The 19,204-nt window shown below is 38.5% G+C and overlaps 1 protein-coding gene across 1 annotated transcript in view; it reads left to right on the top strand.

Annotated features, from left to right (window-relative positions):
* The window catches only part of NKAIN2 (sodium/potassium transporting ATPase interacting 2), a 1,318,805-nt gene that overhangs the window by 1,287,494 nt on the left and 12,107 nt on the right, over window positions 1-19,204 (top strand). The window contains exon 6 of the mRNA XM_078155167.1: window positions 16,946-17,027. Within this exon, the coding sequence (XP_078011293.1) occupies window positions 16,946-17,027 (82 nt within the window). The remainder of the gene's footprint in view (window positions 1-16,945; window positions 17,028-19,204) is intronic.

The raw sequence follows: 19,204 nt of genomic DNA, 5'->3' as shown, positions 1-19,204 counted from the left end.
CAGGGGAAGGATTTAATATGGTAAGATTTATTGTTGTTTTGTCAATCAGTCATGTCCAACTTTTTATAACCCCATTTTGGGGTTTTCTTGGCAAAGATACTGGAGTGGTTTGCCATTTTCTTTTCCGGTTCATTATGCAGATGGGGAAACTGAGGCAAACAGAGTTAAGCAACTTTTCCAGGAACACACAGATAGTAAGTGTCTAAAGCTAGATTTGAACTCAGGTTGTTCTGACTCCAGGGAGCCACTCTATCCACTCTACTGGTGACCTAGCTGCCCATGGTGACACTTGTGCCTTGTGGGGAAAAACATCCCTGTGGCAGCTGTATGGTAGATGGATTAGAACAGCAATAGACTTGAGACACAAAGACCACTTAAGAGGCTATAGCAATCATTCAGGCAAACCATGATGAGGGTGAAAAAAAGGAAATGTCTACAAGAGATAGCATGAAGATAGGAATGATGAGATCTGGCAACTGATTGGATGTGGAACAGTGGGAGTGAAGAGTCAAGGATGACACTGAGTTTGGGAATCTGGATAACTAGGTTTGTGGTATTCTCAACAGTGATAGGTGAGTTCAGAAAAGGAGTAAGTTTGGTGAGAGGTGGGATGAAGATGCCTATAGAACATTGATTTGGTAATGTGTAATTGGAGCTCAAGAGAGAAACTAGGGCTAAATCTGGACATTACCTGCACAAAAATGATGACTGAGATGATGAGATCACTGTTTGAGAGAAAAGAGATGAGGGTCTAAGGAAGAGCTTGGAGTACCTCCACAGTTAATAGTTGTTACTTGACATGAATGAAGATCTTATAAGAGAGACTGAGGAGCAATCAGACAGTTAATAAAAGAAGCAAGAAAGAAGTGTCAGACTTTGGTGTATATTTGAGGGATAAGACAAGTTATGTCACAGTAAAAAATTTTTATTGATGTTCTGTTTTCTCACCAAATTCATTTCTAAGTATGCCTTCCCTCCCAAATCACCAAGCCTTCGCTTGTACCAAAGTTTTTTTTTAGTTCCAGAAAATCAACCAACACATTAGCTATGTCCAACCGCATGTCCTCTATTCCACACATACAGTGGACCTGCTCCCCTACTTCTTCAACAACAAGAAGAAGGCATATTTTTCATCTCTTCCTTGGGATCAATGTTTAGTTCTGTTCTATTGCTCTTTCTATAATACATTGTTGTCATTTTATATATTTTTTTCCTGGTTCTGATTACTTCACTTCCCATCATTTCATATATATATTCCCATATTTCTCTAAATTCCTTATATTTGTGATTTCCTCCAGGGTGATAATGTCACTTCTTTCCAATGTCACTTCTCCATCTCATGGTCCTAATCATGTCTTCATATCTTTAAATTAACCTGATCTTAAGGCAAAAAAAGACATGAAAAAATGGGAGTGCTTTTTTCTTTCCATTTTTCTATTGCATTCTGAGAATGCTATGTGATTGATTTGGCCTTGCTCTTAGATGAAAGAATAAAAGAGACACTGTGCAGGACAGAGCAACCATTATAGAGAAGAGGATAGAGTTACAGTAGATATTTAACCTACCCCCACCTCCAAAAAAAAAAAAGACTAGGTGGCCTGACTTAGAAGAGGAAAGCTCTTCCAATTGTATTAACCAACAAGTAGCAGGAAAAGTATTGGCATAGACAACCTGATGTCATTAATTAGTTCTAAGCAATCACAATTTTAGGGAAAGTAATGTTAGAAGGGACAGATAGTGCCATAAGGACAATGCTGTATGGGGAGTAGGATAGGATAGGACTAAATGACCTTTTAGCTTTAGGCCTTGATGTCTCAATACTGCAATTCTACAAGTCTGCCAAGTGACATCATAACAGGGTTTCATTACAGTTGGGATTTGTTATGATATAATAAAGATTATATTAGAAAAAGAGATGTTGGTTGAAGCAAAAGAATATTGGATGGATGATAAATGATAAATGATAGATGGATAGATGAATGGATGGATGGGTGGATGAAAAAGGGAAACACATGCATTGCAGTGGTTAAAATGATTATTGGAAAAGCTCCCAATTTGTTATGCCAATATTCAGAAATATCCAGTCCACATCCACATTTTTTAGTTTGTTTCCTCAATGCCTAAAACTTTATCATGAATTAAAGATAGCAAGGCAAAGAGGGAAACTGGGAGCAAGGGGATGGTACATGTTTCAGTGTTAGAATGTTGATGTGAACACACACAGAATAAGTCTGCCAAAATCCCATAGTACCATCTGATTTGTGGCATGTTAAAGAAGAGAGTAAGTACATAAACAAACAAAAAGCAAAAGCTTATCTGGAAAGTAGGTTGTGTCCAAAAGCCCTGAGAACCATTGAGATGCCTATGTACTCAAAGTCATCCTTTTGACAATTATTTTTCCCATTCTCACTCAATTTCTCTCTCTATTCTTAAAGGCTTATTGATGCTTTTGTTTCTACATCTGAGTAATTTCTGGATATGCCCATTCTCTACCATTCACCCACCAAAAACACCTTCTCTAGTAACAAAGTAAAATGTTAAGAAAAACTAATCAACACAACTATGCTTGTCAGTAGAGTATGTGCAGCATTCTACCCTCATACACCCTCACTCCTCCAAAGAAAGCAAGGAATTACATTTCCTCATCTCTTCTCTAGGACCAAGATTGGTTATGACAATTATGCAGGGTTCGGCTTCAAGTGTTCTTGTCATTTACATTATTGCAGTCATTGTTCTCACTCCATTTCTTCCAAGTGTTTTTGTAGTGACCTCTAATAGTGATTCATTTAACAAAGTGATCTTAACTCTCTCTTTAACAGCAGGTAGGCTGAGAAATACTGAATCTTAGAAAAGTAGGCTGCTACAACTGAGTATTTTGTTGTTGTTCAGTTGTTTTTTAGATATGTCTGACTCTTCATTTAGGATTTTCTTGGCAAAGTTGCTGGAATAGTTTGCCGTTTCCATCTTCAGCTTATTTTACAGATAAGGAAACTGAGGCAAATGGGGTTAAGTGACTTGCCCAGAGTCACACAGCTAGTAAGTGTCTGAGGCCAGATTTGAACTTGGGAAGATGAGTCTTCCTGACTTCAGGCCCATCACTTGACCCACTGTGCCACCTAACTGCCTCAGACTGAACGTCTGAGTATATGACATGTAATTTTGTTCTGAATACTGACTGCCTCCCTCACCTCTGAGATCCAGCCACTCAGATTTTATATAGAGATAGACATCTGTAGAGAAATATGTAGTCATACATATAGATATCTGAAAAGTTCTGCCTCATAGTGGCAACCAGAGGAGTGCCATTTCAACAAAAGAAGGTAAGAAGAAAAAAAAATAGTTGACATTTAAGTGGGACTGCTCTATCCAAGCTTATAGGACCTAAACAGACTCACTGAAGCTTTAGTTACGATTGGTTGGCATTGTGTAGCAGAGAGTGAAACAGAAACAAACTTAAAGCTCACAGGAGGTGCAGTTTGTTTAAATAATAGTAAGTAATTAGGTTGAAGACAAAATCAGCGATGGCATTTTATAATTACAATTAATTTAAAGGTTAATTTCCTTTGGTGCTAAAATCTTATTTAAAACATTTACCAGGAAAGGAAATTAGGATGTTACTATCAAGATGCATGGAGTACTTCTGGGAATCCGTGCCTATTATCACTAGAAAATTAGGTTAGGCTCAAAGTGGGAATTTCAATTCATTTTAGTATACCATAGATGGCAGTCCGGGCCCTAAGTCAGTGGGGTTGGTTAGGGTAGGGAGTGTAAGATTTGCATTTTCTTTGTTTGTAGGATTAATTGCAAATGTTTCCAACAAAAGGCCCCAGTTTATAACATGAACAACCCTGACATGGAAAGAAAATTGGTTATGGATTGCTGCCTTCGTAACTAATGAAGTTAATGTTAAAGGAATTCCCAAGAGCTGAGCTGAGGCATGAAGCACGCCCAGTCATGCACATAAACACAACTGAATGACATCAGTTGGGGAAGGGGGGGAGATGGAAGGAAGGTGTGCCAGGTAGCACTGTGTGTGACTCCTTCTGTACCCCCCTTCATTTCTAGTCCCCTTTTTTCTTATCACTGTATCTCTGTTGGGAGCTGTCATGCTTAAAGGTGCCAAATGCCTAAATAACATACACCGATGCTTGAAGAAAATAATAATCTGTTTCAGCAGCTCATCTCTATGGAACCTTGTTTAATAAAATCGATGCATAATAGTAGTAGCCAGGGGAAGAACTTGCTACTTTACATTCATCTGATTTCCATTTATCACCATTGCTGAGTTTTCTTAAATGAAACATTTTTAAACAAGTGTCTTTAAATATTTTATTGCTGCCGTTGATGTGGAAACTCATCATGGAAGTATAAAATAGCATGGATTTATGGAGCTAAAGGAACTTACTGATCAGCTAAGACAAACCCTTTATTTTACAGATGAAGAAACTGAGGCACATAGGGGTCACTTAACTCGTCCAAAGTATAGTAATACTTAGTGGCCAAACAAGGAACAGGATGCCATTCAGCTCATTATAAGTCCAGTCATTCACCCCAAAACTGTCTCCCCAACAGAATAAAAATAAAAGATATTGAGGCCATGGAGACCTGTACAGAAGTAGACGTGTCCCTTTTCAAGCATACTGCATTTTGCAACCAAACTTACACCACCCATAAATGAATTTTCTCTTTGCCTTAAGTGTTTTCACCAAACACAATCGTAAATTCCTCTACCCTTTCACAAATTAGCTACAAAAATGTTCCAGTAACCACTAGACATATTGGCTTATAAAGCAACTACCTGCACTTGAAGAAAGATATTTAATTCATGCTCAAAATCATATGTTTTGCATATTTAAAGAGAAACAAACCATGTAAGGATATAATTCTTGCCCCAAATCACATGGCAAATGATATTCATGAACCACATAAATGTTTATGGTATTCATGTTTCATAGTTGCATTTCTCTAAACATTTATATGGGAATGGGATAGCCAATCTTAATTTAGACTGATACATTTAAGTGCACTGCGCACTCTGAACATCTCTTGGGATGTTGGTTGAAAGCACGTATTCATGGCTAACTTAACTAGCTGGCTAGAACTTGTCACAATAGCTCCCTCACTTTCACCTGAATGGCATTGTCACATCTAATTGGAGGCAATTTCACCTAAGAGAGTAGAACACAGCCGAGTGGATTTTTAAACTACTCAGATGGTAGAGTATGAAGAGTCAACCCAGACGCTTGACCCTTTGAAGGTGAAGTTTTTTCCTTTTATATGTTAGTTGTCTTAATAGAGTTTGTATGATTTCCTATATTCATATATAAGTGTTGAACCTCTTTGTGTGAGTGAGCCATAGTTGTTAGAATTCTGAATTTGAATTCAGTAAGAACCTAGTTCAAAACCCACCTCTGCCTCTTACTAGGGTGTATTATTGTAGGCAAATCACTTAATCTCTCTAAGCCTCAGTTTTACTACCTGCGTATCATAATACCTGTAGTAACCTTCTCATGGGATTATCATGAGGCCCAAATGATGCAGTCTCTGGAAAGAACCTGTGGTCTGGGGGTTCAGGGTAGTATCTCTCACTAATGTGTCCTGGCTCCAAACTAATGCATGTCTGCATGAAGGAGAGTCCAAATCTTCTCCTGTTCTCTGGTTCATTATGCTTCACCCCTGTCTGTTTCTATCTGCTTTTCTCTGTCTCAGTCTCTAACACACACACACACACACACACACACACACCACACACACACACACACACACACAGTACTGCAGTGCCGTAAAGATTAACAACAGGTGCATACAGAAGATGAATATTGGGTAAGGAGGATCCAGTATTTCAACCAGTTTTATACTAGCTTCAGTGCTAGGCTGTCCCAGTCATTCAAGCCCATCCATCACTGTGAAAGAGCCACACATGTACAATGTGCAACAGAGACAGAAGCGAACAAAAGGTGAGGCTCTCCAAGCTTGTGGTAGCTTGGTTATGGTTGCCTCATCTCACTCCTTATTTTGATCTGTAGTGCAGCTATTTTACATCCAGGGAACAAAGGTATGTGCTAATTTTGGTGTCTCTGTTCCTTCCAAGTATCTTTGTGTGCTCTCCAGGTGGGCCCTGTGCTACTCTGTAATCACAACTCAGAGTGTCTCTGAAAGAGGTTCAGAGCAGTTTTGTCATGTCTTATGTATTTAGCCTTAAAGCCACCTATCTGATCCTCTAAGAGACTGGTTTTCAAACAATGAAGACCCTTCCCCCCAAAGAGCTTTTGTATGTATGGGTTACATCTGTCAATATTTACCATAGTGCAAATTAAAACATCTTAGAACTATTATGAAAATTGTTTGAGCCTCACTAGCATTGTTCAGTTGTTTTTCAATCATGTCCAACTCCTTGTGGCCCCATTTGGGGTTATCTTGGCAAAGATACTGGAGTGGTTCTCCAGCTCATTTTACAGATGAGGAAACTGAGGCAAATAGGGTTAAGTGACTTGCAAAGAGTCACATTGCTAGTGAGTATCTGAGGTTGGATTTGAACTCAGATCTTCCTGACTCTAGGCCAGGCACTCTACCCGCTGTGCCACCTTGCTGCCCCTAGACCTCACAGACTACCCGCAAGAGGCTCAGGGACTATGAAAGGACTTATTGCTCTATACTAATATTAATCCCCAACAAAAGGAAAGATCCCGAAGTGGTTGGCAATTTTATGACACTAAGCACCTCTGCTTTCACCTGTTTTCACTGGTTAACACATTTACTTCATGTAAAATTCACCGTTTCTACAGGCCTCCATGCATATAAATTATAAGCTCCTTAAAGGTATCTTACTACATTTTTGCATCCCCAGTACCTTGCAAATAGTAAACACTTTTAATAAATGCTTGTTTAATGAACGAGTGAATGCATATACAAAGTGTTTTGAGGTGTTGTTTCATTCTTAAACCTGCAATGTAAAAAAAAATGTACTGGTACCATTGCAAGGTTATTTCCAGGTGCTTTTCAATAATAGGGTATATAGCTTTAATAGTTTAACTTAAGCATAATATCCAGAATGAGAGAGCTGAAAATCCCACTGTACACCTGTCAGACCACATCTTGAGTATCTTGTTCTGTTATAGGCACCATATTTTAAGAAGGATATTGGTAAGCTGGAATGTGTCCAAGATGGGGAGGGGACTAGAGATATATACTATACATAGTATAAGTGGATAAGTGGAAAGAATTTTCTATTTAGCCTGTGTAAGAGAAGACTTAAAACAGGACATGTTATCTGTCTTCAGGTATACTAATATATGTCACTTTGAAGAAAGGTTGGGCTTATTTTACTTAGCCCCAGAAGGCTGAACCAGTATTATCAAGTAAATTCTACAGAGAGGCAGCTGCAGGCATAATCACAAATGTGTGGGCTACACATGGCCATACACCTATGGCCATGATGTAAGGTCGGGGGTGGGGAGGGGAGCCTTCCTTACAATTAGAGCAATCCAGCAGTGAAGTAGATTGCCTCTGGAGGTCCCCACCCCCATCCCTCACTAGAAAAGCTAAATGACTATGTCTTAGGACTGTTGTAGGGGAGAATTCTGGATTGTTAATATGCTGCTGCCTACTTATACTCACTATAGTCTTTCCATTACCTTTCAAGTCATCTAGGGTAGGAACTGTTTTGTTCTTGTCTTTGTATTCATAATGCCTTACCAATAGCAGGCTCTTAACTAAATGTTTCTTGAATTAAATAGACTTTAATTATATTTGATTACATGAGTCAGTCCAGGAACATTTGCTAAGCATTTACAAGCATTGTGCTGTGAACTGGGGATGAAAGAAAGGCAAAAATAAACAAGCATAGTACGGGCTACCAATGAATGGGAAGATGACAGGTGCATACAAAATGTATGTGGAGTAGATTCTGATCATTGAAGAGGGCAAGGCATTAGCTGCTGGGGGAACCAGAAAAGAATTCCTAGAGAAGGTGAGATTTGAGATTTGATTGCTTCAGTTGTGAAGGAAGCCAGAGCAGAGTGCTTCAGGCGTGGAGGACAGTTAGCATCCAGACATGGAGAGAGGAGATGGAGTGTTGTATTTGAGGAATTACAAGAAGGCTAGCATCCTGGGGGAGTAAAGTGAAAGAAGACTAGAAAAGTAGGAAGAATCCAAGTTGTAAAGATCATTAAATGTAGATATTAGATAGAGTGCAGGGCCTGAATTCAGAAAGACTCTTCTTCCTGAGTTCAAATCTATCCTCAGATATTTACTAGCTGTGTAACCCTAGATAAGTCACTTAACCTGGTTTGCCTCAGTTTCCTCATCCATAAAATGAGCTGGAAAAGGAATTGGCAAACTACTATCTTTGCCAAGAAAACCCCAAATGGGGTCACGAATAGCCAGACATGACTAAAATGATTGAACAACAAAAATGACAAACGTGTTTATATTTGATCCCCAAGATAATAGGAAAGCACTTGAGCTTCTTGAGCAGGGGTTAGTGACATGGTCACACTTATACTTTAGAAAAGTCACTTTGTCAGCTGAGTGGAGGCTGGATTGGAGAGGGGAGAGACTTGAGGTATCCATTAGAAAGCTAATGCAGTAGTCCAGGCAAGAAGTAATGAGGTCCTGCACTAGGGTGATGGCTATGGTGTATAAGTGGGATGAGTGAGAGGAAGAAATCAACAAGGACACTGAGGTCACAAGCCTAATGACTAAGAGGATGGTGTTGTCTTTGACAGTGGTAGGGAACTCCAGAATAGCTCTAAAATGACAACTGACAGAAATAGAAGAGGCAACTTCCTGTTAAAAGCACAGGTGGTCCAAACTTGTCCTGCCTATATTACAATCTCAGGAATATCAACTCTACCACATTTTATTCCTACAACTTGGCTCCAGGAGCAAATTACCCAGGTAAACTGTAGTATATAGTTTTTATGGGATTTTGTGAGTTCATTAGTGTATAAAGCTCCCTAATGAAGAAACTCCCTTCACCAAAGTGATTAAAAAATTGTCCTGACATTTATAATCCTCTGGAGTTACATGAGTTATTGAATGACTAAATGATTTGCCTATGGTCACACAGCTAGTGCCATTTCAAAATGAGGTGAGACTTGAACTGAGTTCCCCATGACTCTTGAGCAATCTCTTTAACCCCTTCACTATGCTTTCTCTCTTAGATTTGTACCGAAATGGAAATGTAGACTCTTAGATTTAGAAGACACCTTATAAAACCTCTAATTCAAGCTCTTACCCAAAAAGAAGTCCTTTCTATAACATCTCTCACAGGTTACTGAACACCACCAACCAAGTTGGAGGGATATAATAAATGATCATCAGGAATGGATTATAATTGGCCTTGTCAGTAGGAGAAACGCAAACAAACATCTTTACAAATCTGACCTCAGTTATTGATTGGAATCAGCCAATCTATAAGCACTTGTGAAGTCCCTATGTGTTAGGTACTGGAGATACAAAGAAAACCAACTAATTAAGAGAACACAATTCCAAATTGTGTTTTTTTTGGGGGGGGTTGTTTGTTTTTTAGGCAATTGGGGTTAGGTGACTTGCCCAGGGTCACTCAGCTAGTAAGTATCAAGTGTTTGGTCTGAGGCCCATTTGAACTCAGGTCCTAGCTGCCCCTACCAAATTGTTTTTTTTTTAATTGAAAATAGAAGTTGGAGGAATTAAAAAATAATCTTGGGCAAATTACTGAAAATGTCTGTTATCAAGGAAATACTTTGGTTACCAAAAAGACATCGGCATGTTAGATATTAATTTTCTTTCTGCTTTGGTATGACAATGAACATAAAGGATTAAGTAAGACTTAGCACTGGTCAAAGTAAGAGAAAAACTCTTTTTTCAATCCATAAAGCAGTACCCTACAGAGACCCTAAGAAAATATTTTGATGAATAAGGTTAAAAACTGCAGCATCTGCTCTGATTTGGCTAACGAGTCTCATTTTAGTCAAGTCACGTTTCTACTTCCAGGAAGGTATCTATAGCACCGCACTTTGAGTGACCTTTCAGGCACAGCCAGGATAAAGCACCCAGTGAGAAGGGCTGAGTTTTCTGTGCTTAGAGAAAAATAGCTCCAAGTCCATTGGGAGCTTTCAGCACACTCTGGATACCTCAAGCTTTGTATAGTCAACTGAATCACTGCCACCATGAAGCTGGTGTAGCAGGGGGCAGGAGAACACATACAGTTTGCTTCTTTGTGATTTGGCCTAAGGTTGGTTATGCTCTAAATCTCTTTTGTAGAATTGGCAGTAAGGACCCTTGACATCCTCTCCTGTAGGGATAATAGGCATAGGCATTATTTTCATTTACCCACACAAATTCCTTTAATGCCTATAAATCAGGTTCTTCTAAACATGTATGTTTAGCTTTCTGGGGACAGCCATAAAAACCTCCCCTTGTGGTCTTTTTCACCTCTGTCTTCAAAAGCATGTATCTTAACTGGTGGCTTTTTCATTAACAACAGAGGTATAATTTTATGTTACTATTCATCACAGCCAACACATATAAAAATGTATAGTTTAAGGTTTGCTGAATTTGGTATTCATTATTAAAATGTTTAAATAGAAGGGGAAAGCTCACTACAGGACAGAGTTTTCACAGAAGATATTTGTTCAGAAAGCATTTTCTACTACTTGGTAATCTCCTAATTCCATCATACTAGTGCTATTAAATGACAATAATTAAAATTGATATAGCATTTTACTAATACAAACTAATTAGTCTTCCTAATAACCTCTCTTGGTAGGCAAATATAATTATGCCCACTTTGCAGATAGGAAAATTAAGTCAGACTGAAAATATGATTTGTAACAATTATAGAGTGTGCAAGGTGATGAGATCCTGGCGCTAGTCTTCACTGTGCAATGTAGGTTAAATCATCTGACCTCTCTGTGTTTTTATTTCCTCATCTGAAGAGTAAGGATAATACATATCTTCCCTCTTTCACAGGGTTGTTATAATAATCAAATTATAATGTGAGCTAAAGTATTTACAAAACTGTTAAGACACTATGCTCATGAAGGTATTGTTGTTAATGAGATGGTTTCAGTAAAGCAAGAAAAGGTCTGGCACAAGTGTCTGTAAAACACTCGATTACACATGGTTCAGTATTAAAAAATTATGTAGACACTGTCATTGACTTTTGATATGTGTAAGTTTCTAAAATTAACTGACACCACTTCAACTCATTTCAATAAGGGACCTTTGGGAACATGTACAGGTTATGATATGTAATTTATGGTAAGGAGCAACCATGCCCTACAGTAGAAGCAATCTAGATCTATGCTGCCTTTTGTTTGCTCAAATATTCACATACTATGCTTAAAATCAAGGGCAGTCCCTTTTGTCACTGGTAGGGACAGAATCTTGGAAAGATGACATCAAAGCCAGCTAAATCCTTAATCTGCTTTCCACTTTCACTGATGAGGTTCTAAGTGATATAGAATATGTGTCAAGATGCTGAGATGAAGACTTCATTCCACCCTTTGGAGAAATTACCATTGAAATCAGAGCCATAAGGGATAAATCTGAGAAAATTACTGCCAAAATGTTCAATTAAAGAAAGGAATGGTTGCTTAAATAAATGCTCCTCCTTAAGATATGGGACACAAAAAGAAATGACTTTAAGAATGCAAGCATTATAAGCCTCTTCAATAAGGCAAGAAAGATGACTGAGGCAAAATGTTGGAACAGTATACAGCTATCTATCATAGTTAAAAATCCAGGCCAGGGTGATTTTTTGATCAGTCACTATATTATATTATCACATTACTCTCTCAGAATACAAAGAAGGAGTAGTGGGATGAATGAGTAAATTTTTCTGGGAAGATTATTCCATCCCTAGTGGCTCTGCTTATGAGGTTTGAGGGTGGAGTTGGGGTGGAATGAAAAAGTTCGGGATAAATCCTAGTCCCACTCTGGATTTTGGCTAAATATAGATAAAATAGATATTTTGGCTAAATATAGATAAAATAGATTACTGTGAGTTTCTAATCACTTGTTCAAGGTTTGTAAACTAAGGTACCCTGACAGTGCCAGACATCAAGAAGGAATTCTTGTGAGTTGCTAAGAAAGCAGGAAAAACTGTGGAGATAGGAAGTCGATAAAACAAACAGACCTATCAACTCATGATCAGAAATAATTTGAGAAAGGAAATGAATGGGTCATCCTCAGCTGAAAAGTGATATCAGAGATTTGGCCATGGTAGCTTTTGCACACAGGGGATAAAATGGAGTTAGGGTGGTCCCCTCTCTCCCTGACATTTAGCCATGACCAGAACCTAAAACCAAATCAGACCCACCAAGGCACAGGGCTATAGGTTAATGATGAAGGTCCAAAAAGCCCAGGTGTAGGTATGCTAATTAGGCAACCCTAACCTGGATGGCAAGGATCCCAAGAGTGAAGGAGTAGGCCATTATGACCACCAAGCAGAATGCCTCATAATAAATGGGCCAGAGATCACTATAAAAGGTGGGGTGGGATGGAAGGAGGAGAGAGGTTGTTGGAAATTGGGCCACCAAAAAGCTTGTGGAGGTGGTAGCAAGTAAACTGAGTTATTTTTGAACACAAAGAAGTAAATTCGACCTTACAGAAATCCCTGGGTTTGCTGGATGAGATATATGACTACAATATGTCAGTAGAAGAGTACCATATTCAAAAGTAACAGTTTACATAAAAATGGGTGTTAGAATAGTGTTGTAAATCAAGAAACATTTATGTGAGAAAAAACACTACCAGGGTAAAAGAAATATGGTAAAGAATATGTTGAAGAGGACCTGTGGAAGGAGAAACTGAAATGCTATTCTACCAGGAATATACAGTTGACAACTGGGCCTTTAGTATTATTACTATCCTTCTTGGATATTTTCTCCTGCAAATGTCTGGGCTTCTGTATTGATTTTCTTTTTCCTATGTTGGACCTGCTACTCTCTGTGATACATGATACCTAGTATTATTGTTATGTATGGATTCAGATTTATGTGAGCACTTTCCTCCCTCCCCCACCAATTTCATAACAAGCTCCTTTCAATCAGGTGTAAGTATTGTGGAGAGAGAGATAGAGAGAGAGAGAGAGAGAGAGAGAGAGAGAGAGAGAGAGAGAGAGAGAGAGAGAGAGAGAGATTTGCCTGCTCTTTAAGATGTACTTCACCCCTGGCTAAGAGCCCATAATTCCCGTGTCTAAAGCATGGCCCAGAATACAAATCCCATTCTCTGACACCTTCTTCTTGACCAGCTGTTCACTTCCCATATCCTTTTTTTCTCTTCTGAAATCCCTTCCTTAAATTGGCAGCAGTGATAAAAACACCATCTGTGTCCCTAAAGTCTTCAGTTTCTTTCTTAGAACTTCATAATCCCCAAAAAAGATTAAGAGTAAGGAGTTATTCCTTCAGTCATTTATTTTCTCATAACAATAGCTAGCAGTCATAGAGCACTTTAAAGTTTGCAAAGTACTCTACATATGTCATTTGCCTCTCACAACTTTATGAGTTAGGTGCTACTATTACCTCCATTTCAGAGATCAATCAATAAACATTTATTAAGTGCTTACAATATGCCAGGTACTGTAATAAGGGAATGGGGATACAAAAAGAGGCAAAAGACAGTCCCTGCCCTCAAGGAGCTTACAATCTAACAGAGGAGACAACATTCAAACCAATATATACACATAGATAGATGATAGATAGATAGATAGATAGATAGATAGATAGATAGATAGATAGATAGATAACTAGATAGACAATAAATGAGAAATAACAGAGGAAAGACACTGGAACTAAGAAAGGTCCAATAAGTCTTCCTATAGAAGGTGGGATTTTAGTTGAGACTTAAAGGAAGCCAAAGAGATCAGTAGTCACGAAAGGTGGAGAAAGATATCCTAGCATGGGAGATATCCAGAGAGAATTCTCAGAGCTCAGAGATAGAGTGTCTGGTTTGCGGAACAGCCAGAAGGTATTATTAAATTGAAAAATATGTGTCTGGGAGTAAGGTGTAAGAAGACTGACAAAGTAAGAGGGGGCTAGATTATGAAGGGCTCTAAATGCCAAACAAGGCATTTTGTATTTGTTCCTGGAGGCAATAGAAAGCCACTGGAGTTTGAGTGGGGAGAAGGGGGGGGGGGAACATGACTAGACCTGTACTTCAGGAAAATAACTTTCATGGCTAAATGGAAGATGGATTGGAGTGGGGAGAGACCTGAGGCAGGCAGACCCACCAGAAGTTTCTTGCAATAATCCATGAATGAGGTAATGAGGGCCTGTTCCAGAGTTGTGGCAGTGTCAGAGGAGAGAAGGGGACTTATTTGAGAAATATTGAAAAGATGACATTGACAGACCTTGGCAACAGCTTAGATATGGGGGGGGGGCAGAATTAGTGAGGAATTAGAATGACTCCTAGGTTGTGAGCCTGAGAGATTGGGAGGATGATGTTACCCTGTACAGTAATATGGAAGGTAGGAAAGGGCCAGCGTTTAAGGGAAAAGATAATGAGTTGTTTCAGACATGTTGAGTTTGAGATGCGCACTAGGCATATAGTTCAAAGTGTATGAAAGGCAGTGCGAGATGCAAGCTTTGAGGTCGGAAGAAAAATTGGGGCAGGTAGGCTTGAGAATCATAACCATAGTGATGGTAACTAAATCCATGGAGCTGATGACATCACCATGTGAAGTAGTATAGAGGGAGAAGAGAAGATGGCCCCAGACAGAACCCCGGGGGACACCTTTGGATTGAGGGTATGAGCAAAGGAGACAGAGAAGCGGCAGTGAAAAAGGAAGAAAACCAGGAGAGAATGGTGTCTCAAAAACCTAGAGAGAAGAGAAGAGAATGATCAAGTGTTCAGGGAGAATGAGGATTGAAAAAAGACCATTAGATTTGGCCACAAAGATCTATAGTAACTTTGGAGAGAGTAGTTTTGGTGGAATGACAAGGTCAGAAGCCTGATTGTAAGGGGTTGAAAAGAGAGTAAGAGGAAAGAAAGTGGAGACACCTACTGTAGGTGACCTTTTCAAGTTTAGCTACAAAGGGCAAAAGAGATATAGCATGATAGTTAGGGGGAGGGAAAGATCAAATGAGAGTTTTTTTAGGATGGGGAGACAGGGACATGTTTTTGGGTAGTAGGAAATAAGCCAGTAGAGAGAGATTGAAAATAAGTGAGAGTAGAGATAAGAAATGCGGATCGACTGGAGGAGACAGGGCGGAATGGGATCATTTGAACAGGTAGAGCAGTTAGCCTTGGCAAGGCATAAGGCTACTTCATCATGAGTCAGAGGTGGAGGAGAAAATGGCAAAAGGCACCTGAGTGATAAGAGATAAGGAAGAGAGGAGAGGGAGGTTGTAGAAAATGGCCTCAATTTTATCTGTAAAATGTGAGGCAAGATTCTCAGCAGAAAAAGTAAGGGAAGAGGAGCCATGGAATGTGTGAGGTCAGATGAAAAGTTTTGAAAGAGCTGAAGTGGAGAGTGTGAGTGTGAGTTGATAAGGGAAGTGTAGGAGGACATTTAAAAAAAAAACAAAACCTAAGGCTGAAAGAGATTAAGTGACTTGTTCAGGTTAATTTAACTAGTAAGTACCTGAAGCAAGTTTCAAACTGAGCTCTTCCTGACTTTATCCAGTGACAGATAGCTGCTTCTATGTAGTGGGGAGACTAACCTGAATTTTGAGACCAAGTGGTTAGTATTAGACATGTACAAAATCTCCAAAAGCATGATCACTGCATGCTGGATGCTAGAATATTCCTCTCGCTTACTGTAATGGCTAAAAGTGAGATTCTCAGGTCCATGTCACAGCAAGCTGCCTGGTAGCTGAGCTTCTTCACATCATGAGTGAATTTGTTTCCAAGGGTTCCTAAGCAAGACTTCTTTTTATAACAGACTTTCCTTACAAGGTTCTTACATCAGCAATAATAGCATTTATAATTGCTTTACAAATAGGTGATCCTAATGACAATCATGGGAGGTAGGTACTATTATTATCCTCATTTTATGGATGAGAAAACTGAGGTGAACACAGGTTAAGTAACTTTCCCCGTTTTCACACAGCTAGTAAGAGTTTAAGGCAGTATTTGAATTCAGGTCTTCCTGACTCCAAGTCCAGCTCTCTATTCACTTCACCAGCTAATGGCCTTGTTCATTTATGTTTGATCAATAATTAGCAGATTCCTGATCTCCCCTCCAAAAAACATCTACATAGTGTCTTTGAAAATGTCTTCTGTAGAAACTCAATTTCTAACCTCTTTTTTCTCTCATCTCTGACCACTAACGAGATATCAGACAATATGAAGATATCAGATATTGTCTACTTATATCTTGCCTTTTCATTTTTCTGTCATTTCCAGTACATAGATTTGAGGGGTGGGGCATGATTCAATCCCTTTTGCTAAATAAATGGAGCATTAGTTTCCTACAATATATAGGTCATGCTTGCTATGTTTGGTGCAACTGATGGTTTGTGTTGAATGTCAGACTCACTGTGCGTAAACCTTCACCCTGCCCCCCTCACATAAAATCACAGTATCTTATTTTATTTTCATCGAAGCCAGGTTTTTCAATACTTTAATTTATTGTCAACATTATTACAAACTAAAGCATGCTTCAATCTCTTTACACTTTTGTCAGTTTCTCCCTTACCATCAGGATTTAGGGGAGACCAAGGGACCAGCAGGAAGGTAGACAAAGAAAAAAAATTTCAATTAAGCCTTCCTAATTTGAGATGAGTACATAATTCTTTCTCACATGTAAGAAAATTCTTGTAAAACTGTAATTGATTCTCTGAAACCACAAAAAAAAGTCATTACCTTGAAGGAACTATCATTTTTACATCCACAACTATTAGTCACTCTCAGTTTAACAGATTATTAGGTACTCTGTCCTTATTAATTCCTGTGAAACTTTGCTTCTGTTTATGTCTTTTATAAGTTGTTTCTAATAAACATAATTTTCTCTTTTCAGTTGATTTCATAGGTGGATTTGATTCTTATGGCTATCAAGGCCCACAGAAGACATCTCATTTACAACTACAGCCCATGTACATGTAAGGACTTTGCTTTTGCAATATTTCTTAGACGTGCAGATATGACAAGATAATTCAGAACTGATGATATTCAGCTAGCTTTTTTGCGACAGAATGGCTTCAATATGTTTACTTCTCCAGTATTTTTCAGGGGTGGGGAACCTATGGCCTCAAAGCCACATGTGGTCTTCTAGGTCCTCAAGTGTAGCCCTTTGACTGAATCCAAACTTCACAGAGCAAATCCCCTTAATAAAAGGATTTGTTCTGTGAAACTTGGACTCAGTCAAAAGGCCTCACCCCGGACCTAGAAGGCCACATGTGGCCTCAAGTCCATAGATTCCCCACCCCCATATCTAACATAATGATTTCTCATGTCACGATATGCCACATTTTGAGGTAATATTGATTTTAAAGTGACTTATCAGAGATTCAGAAATGATTACCTTAACCCTACAGATAGCCCTACTCCTCTGAAGGCACCGGGTCTCCAGTTCAAGTATCTATTTGGTTTGCTGCTCTTATTTCCATTTATTATTGCTTTTGAATATTTATACCAAAAAATGTGAACGTGATCAAGATTGATTAATTTAACTGTGAGGTGGAAGTCTAACTATAAGACCTTAGGCCAGTCTCTTAACCACTCTGAGCCTGAGAATTCTCATTTTCAAAATGAGGAGCTTAGACTAAATGATTAAGATGCCTTCCAGTTCTAATATTATATAATTCTGTATTACTATGTCAATTACCTAGAAATGCAGTCCAATACACATAGCTTCTTAAGGGCAGAGATGGATGAACAGACCAAATTAGTTGTACCATGATATTCATTCATTTAATAGGTTTTTACTATCTTTCTGCAAGGTAACAAACTACTTTGCCTTTCAGTCACCATACTGTGTATGATAATTATTTTTGTAGCCTTTCATGATTTATAAAATGTAGGAGTTCTATTAATGTTTGTGGAATTGAATTGGACTGAATGTGAAAAGCATGATCAGATTATAATCCATTAGCTCAATTGTTTCAGGTGACTGGTATACAATTAGAGCTTATTTTATATCCTTTTTAAGGCAAATTTCCTTGGAAAAACTGATCTGTGTCCATACCTACACATATTCATATGTATTGATATCAACCTATTTCCATGGCAAGTTGACCCAGAAAAATATTATAGAACCAAAAGCAAAGGCCAAAAGAAAAACTACCAATTCATCATAAACTGGGGAAACCTCACTTTTCTTTATCTGTTCAGTTTCACAAGTGAAAAGGTTAAATTTATTGCATTAAGCATTTATCCATTCATTCTTTTATTAGGTGGCTATAATACCCAAGGCACTATACCCATTATGCATTCCAATCATTGTGCTATGTATGGTGATAACTGAATTTATGAATTATTTTCTTCCATAAAATAAGCATTTATTAAAGATCTATTTCATGCAAAACAATATGCCGTACATTAAGAGAGAGATAAAACTTAGAAAGACCCATTTCCTACCTTCATGGAATTTACAATGTATTTAAGGTATAAAATATACTTAGGTCCAATGGGTAGAAATTTAAGAGGATCAGATTTAGGCTCAATATGGGGAAAACTCCCTAAAAATTAAGGCTATCCAGAAGTGTAATGACCCACCTCAGGAGGAGATAGTGACTTTTCCCACTGATACTCTTGGACTAATCAGGGTAGGTATTGTTTTAGGAAGGCACTGAAGATTTTTAAGCAGGTAAATGACTTGTCCTATTCCATGTGGAAGAATGAATATAGTCATCGAGGAATATAGAGGAACTCTAATTAGGAGGCTATTACTGACCTGGAAGACTGAGGAGAAATGATTTAAGAATCCATGACCAAAAATGAGTCTAAACATCACATTGCAAGAAAGGTTAAAAGAGGGACAGCTAGATGGCACAGTGGATAGAGCACCGGCCCTGAAGTCAGGAGGATCTGAGTTCCAATCCAGCCTCAGACCAAACACTTGACACTTACTAGCTGTGTGACCCTGGGCAAGTCACTTAACCCCAATTGCCTAAAAATAAAAAAATTAAAATTTTAAAATTTTAAAAATGTGAAAAAAAACTGCACAGATCTCTTAGAAAAAGAGGGCAAAAAGGAAATAGAAAGAATTCATCTTTCATCTCCTGAAAGAAACTCCCAAATGAAAACTCCAGGAATATTATAGTTGAAATCCAGAACT

This window comes from Phascolarctos cinereus, unplaced genomic scaffold (assembly GCF_003287225.1).
Source record: "Phascolarctos cinereus isolate Bilbo 61053 unplaced genomic scaffold, phaCin_HiC Scaffold_5;HRSCAF=322, whole genome shotgun sequence".
Taxonomy (NCBI): domain Eukaryota; kingdom Metazoa; phylum Chordata; class Mammalia; order Diprotodontia; family Phascolarctidae; genus Phascolarctos; species Phascolarctos cinereus.
This window is presented reverse-complemented; position numbering and strand designations above follow the sequence as displayed.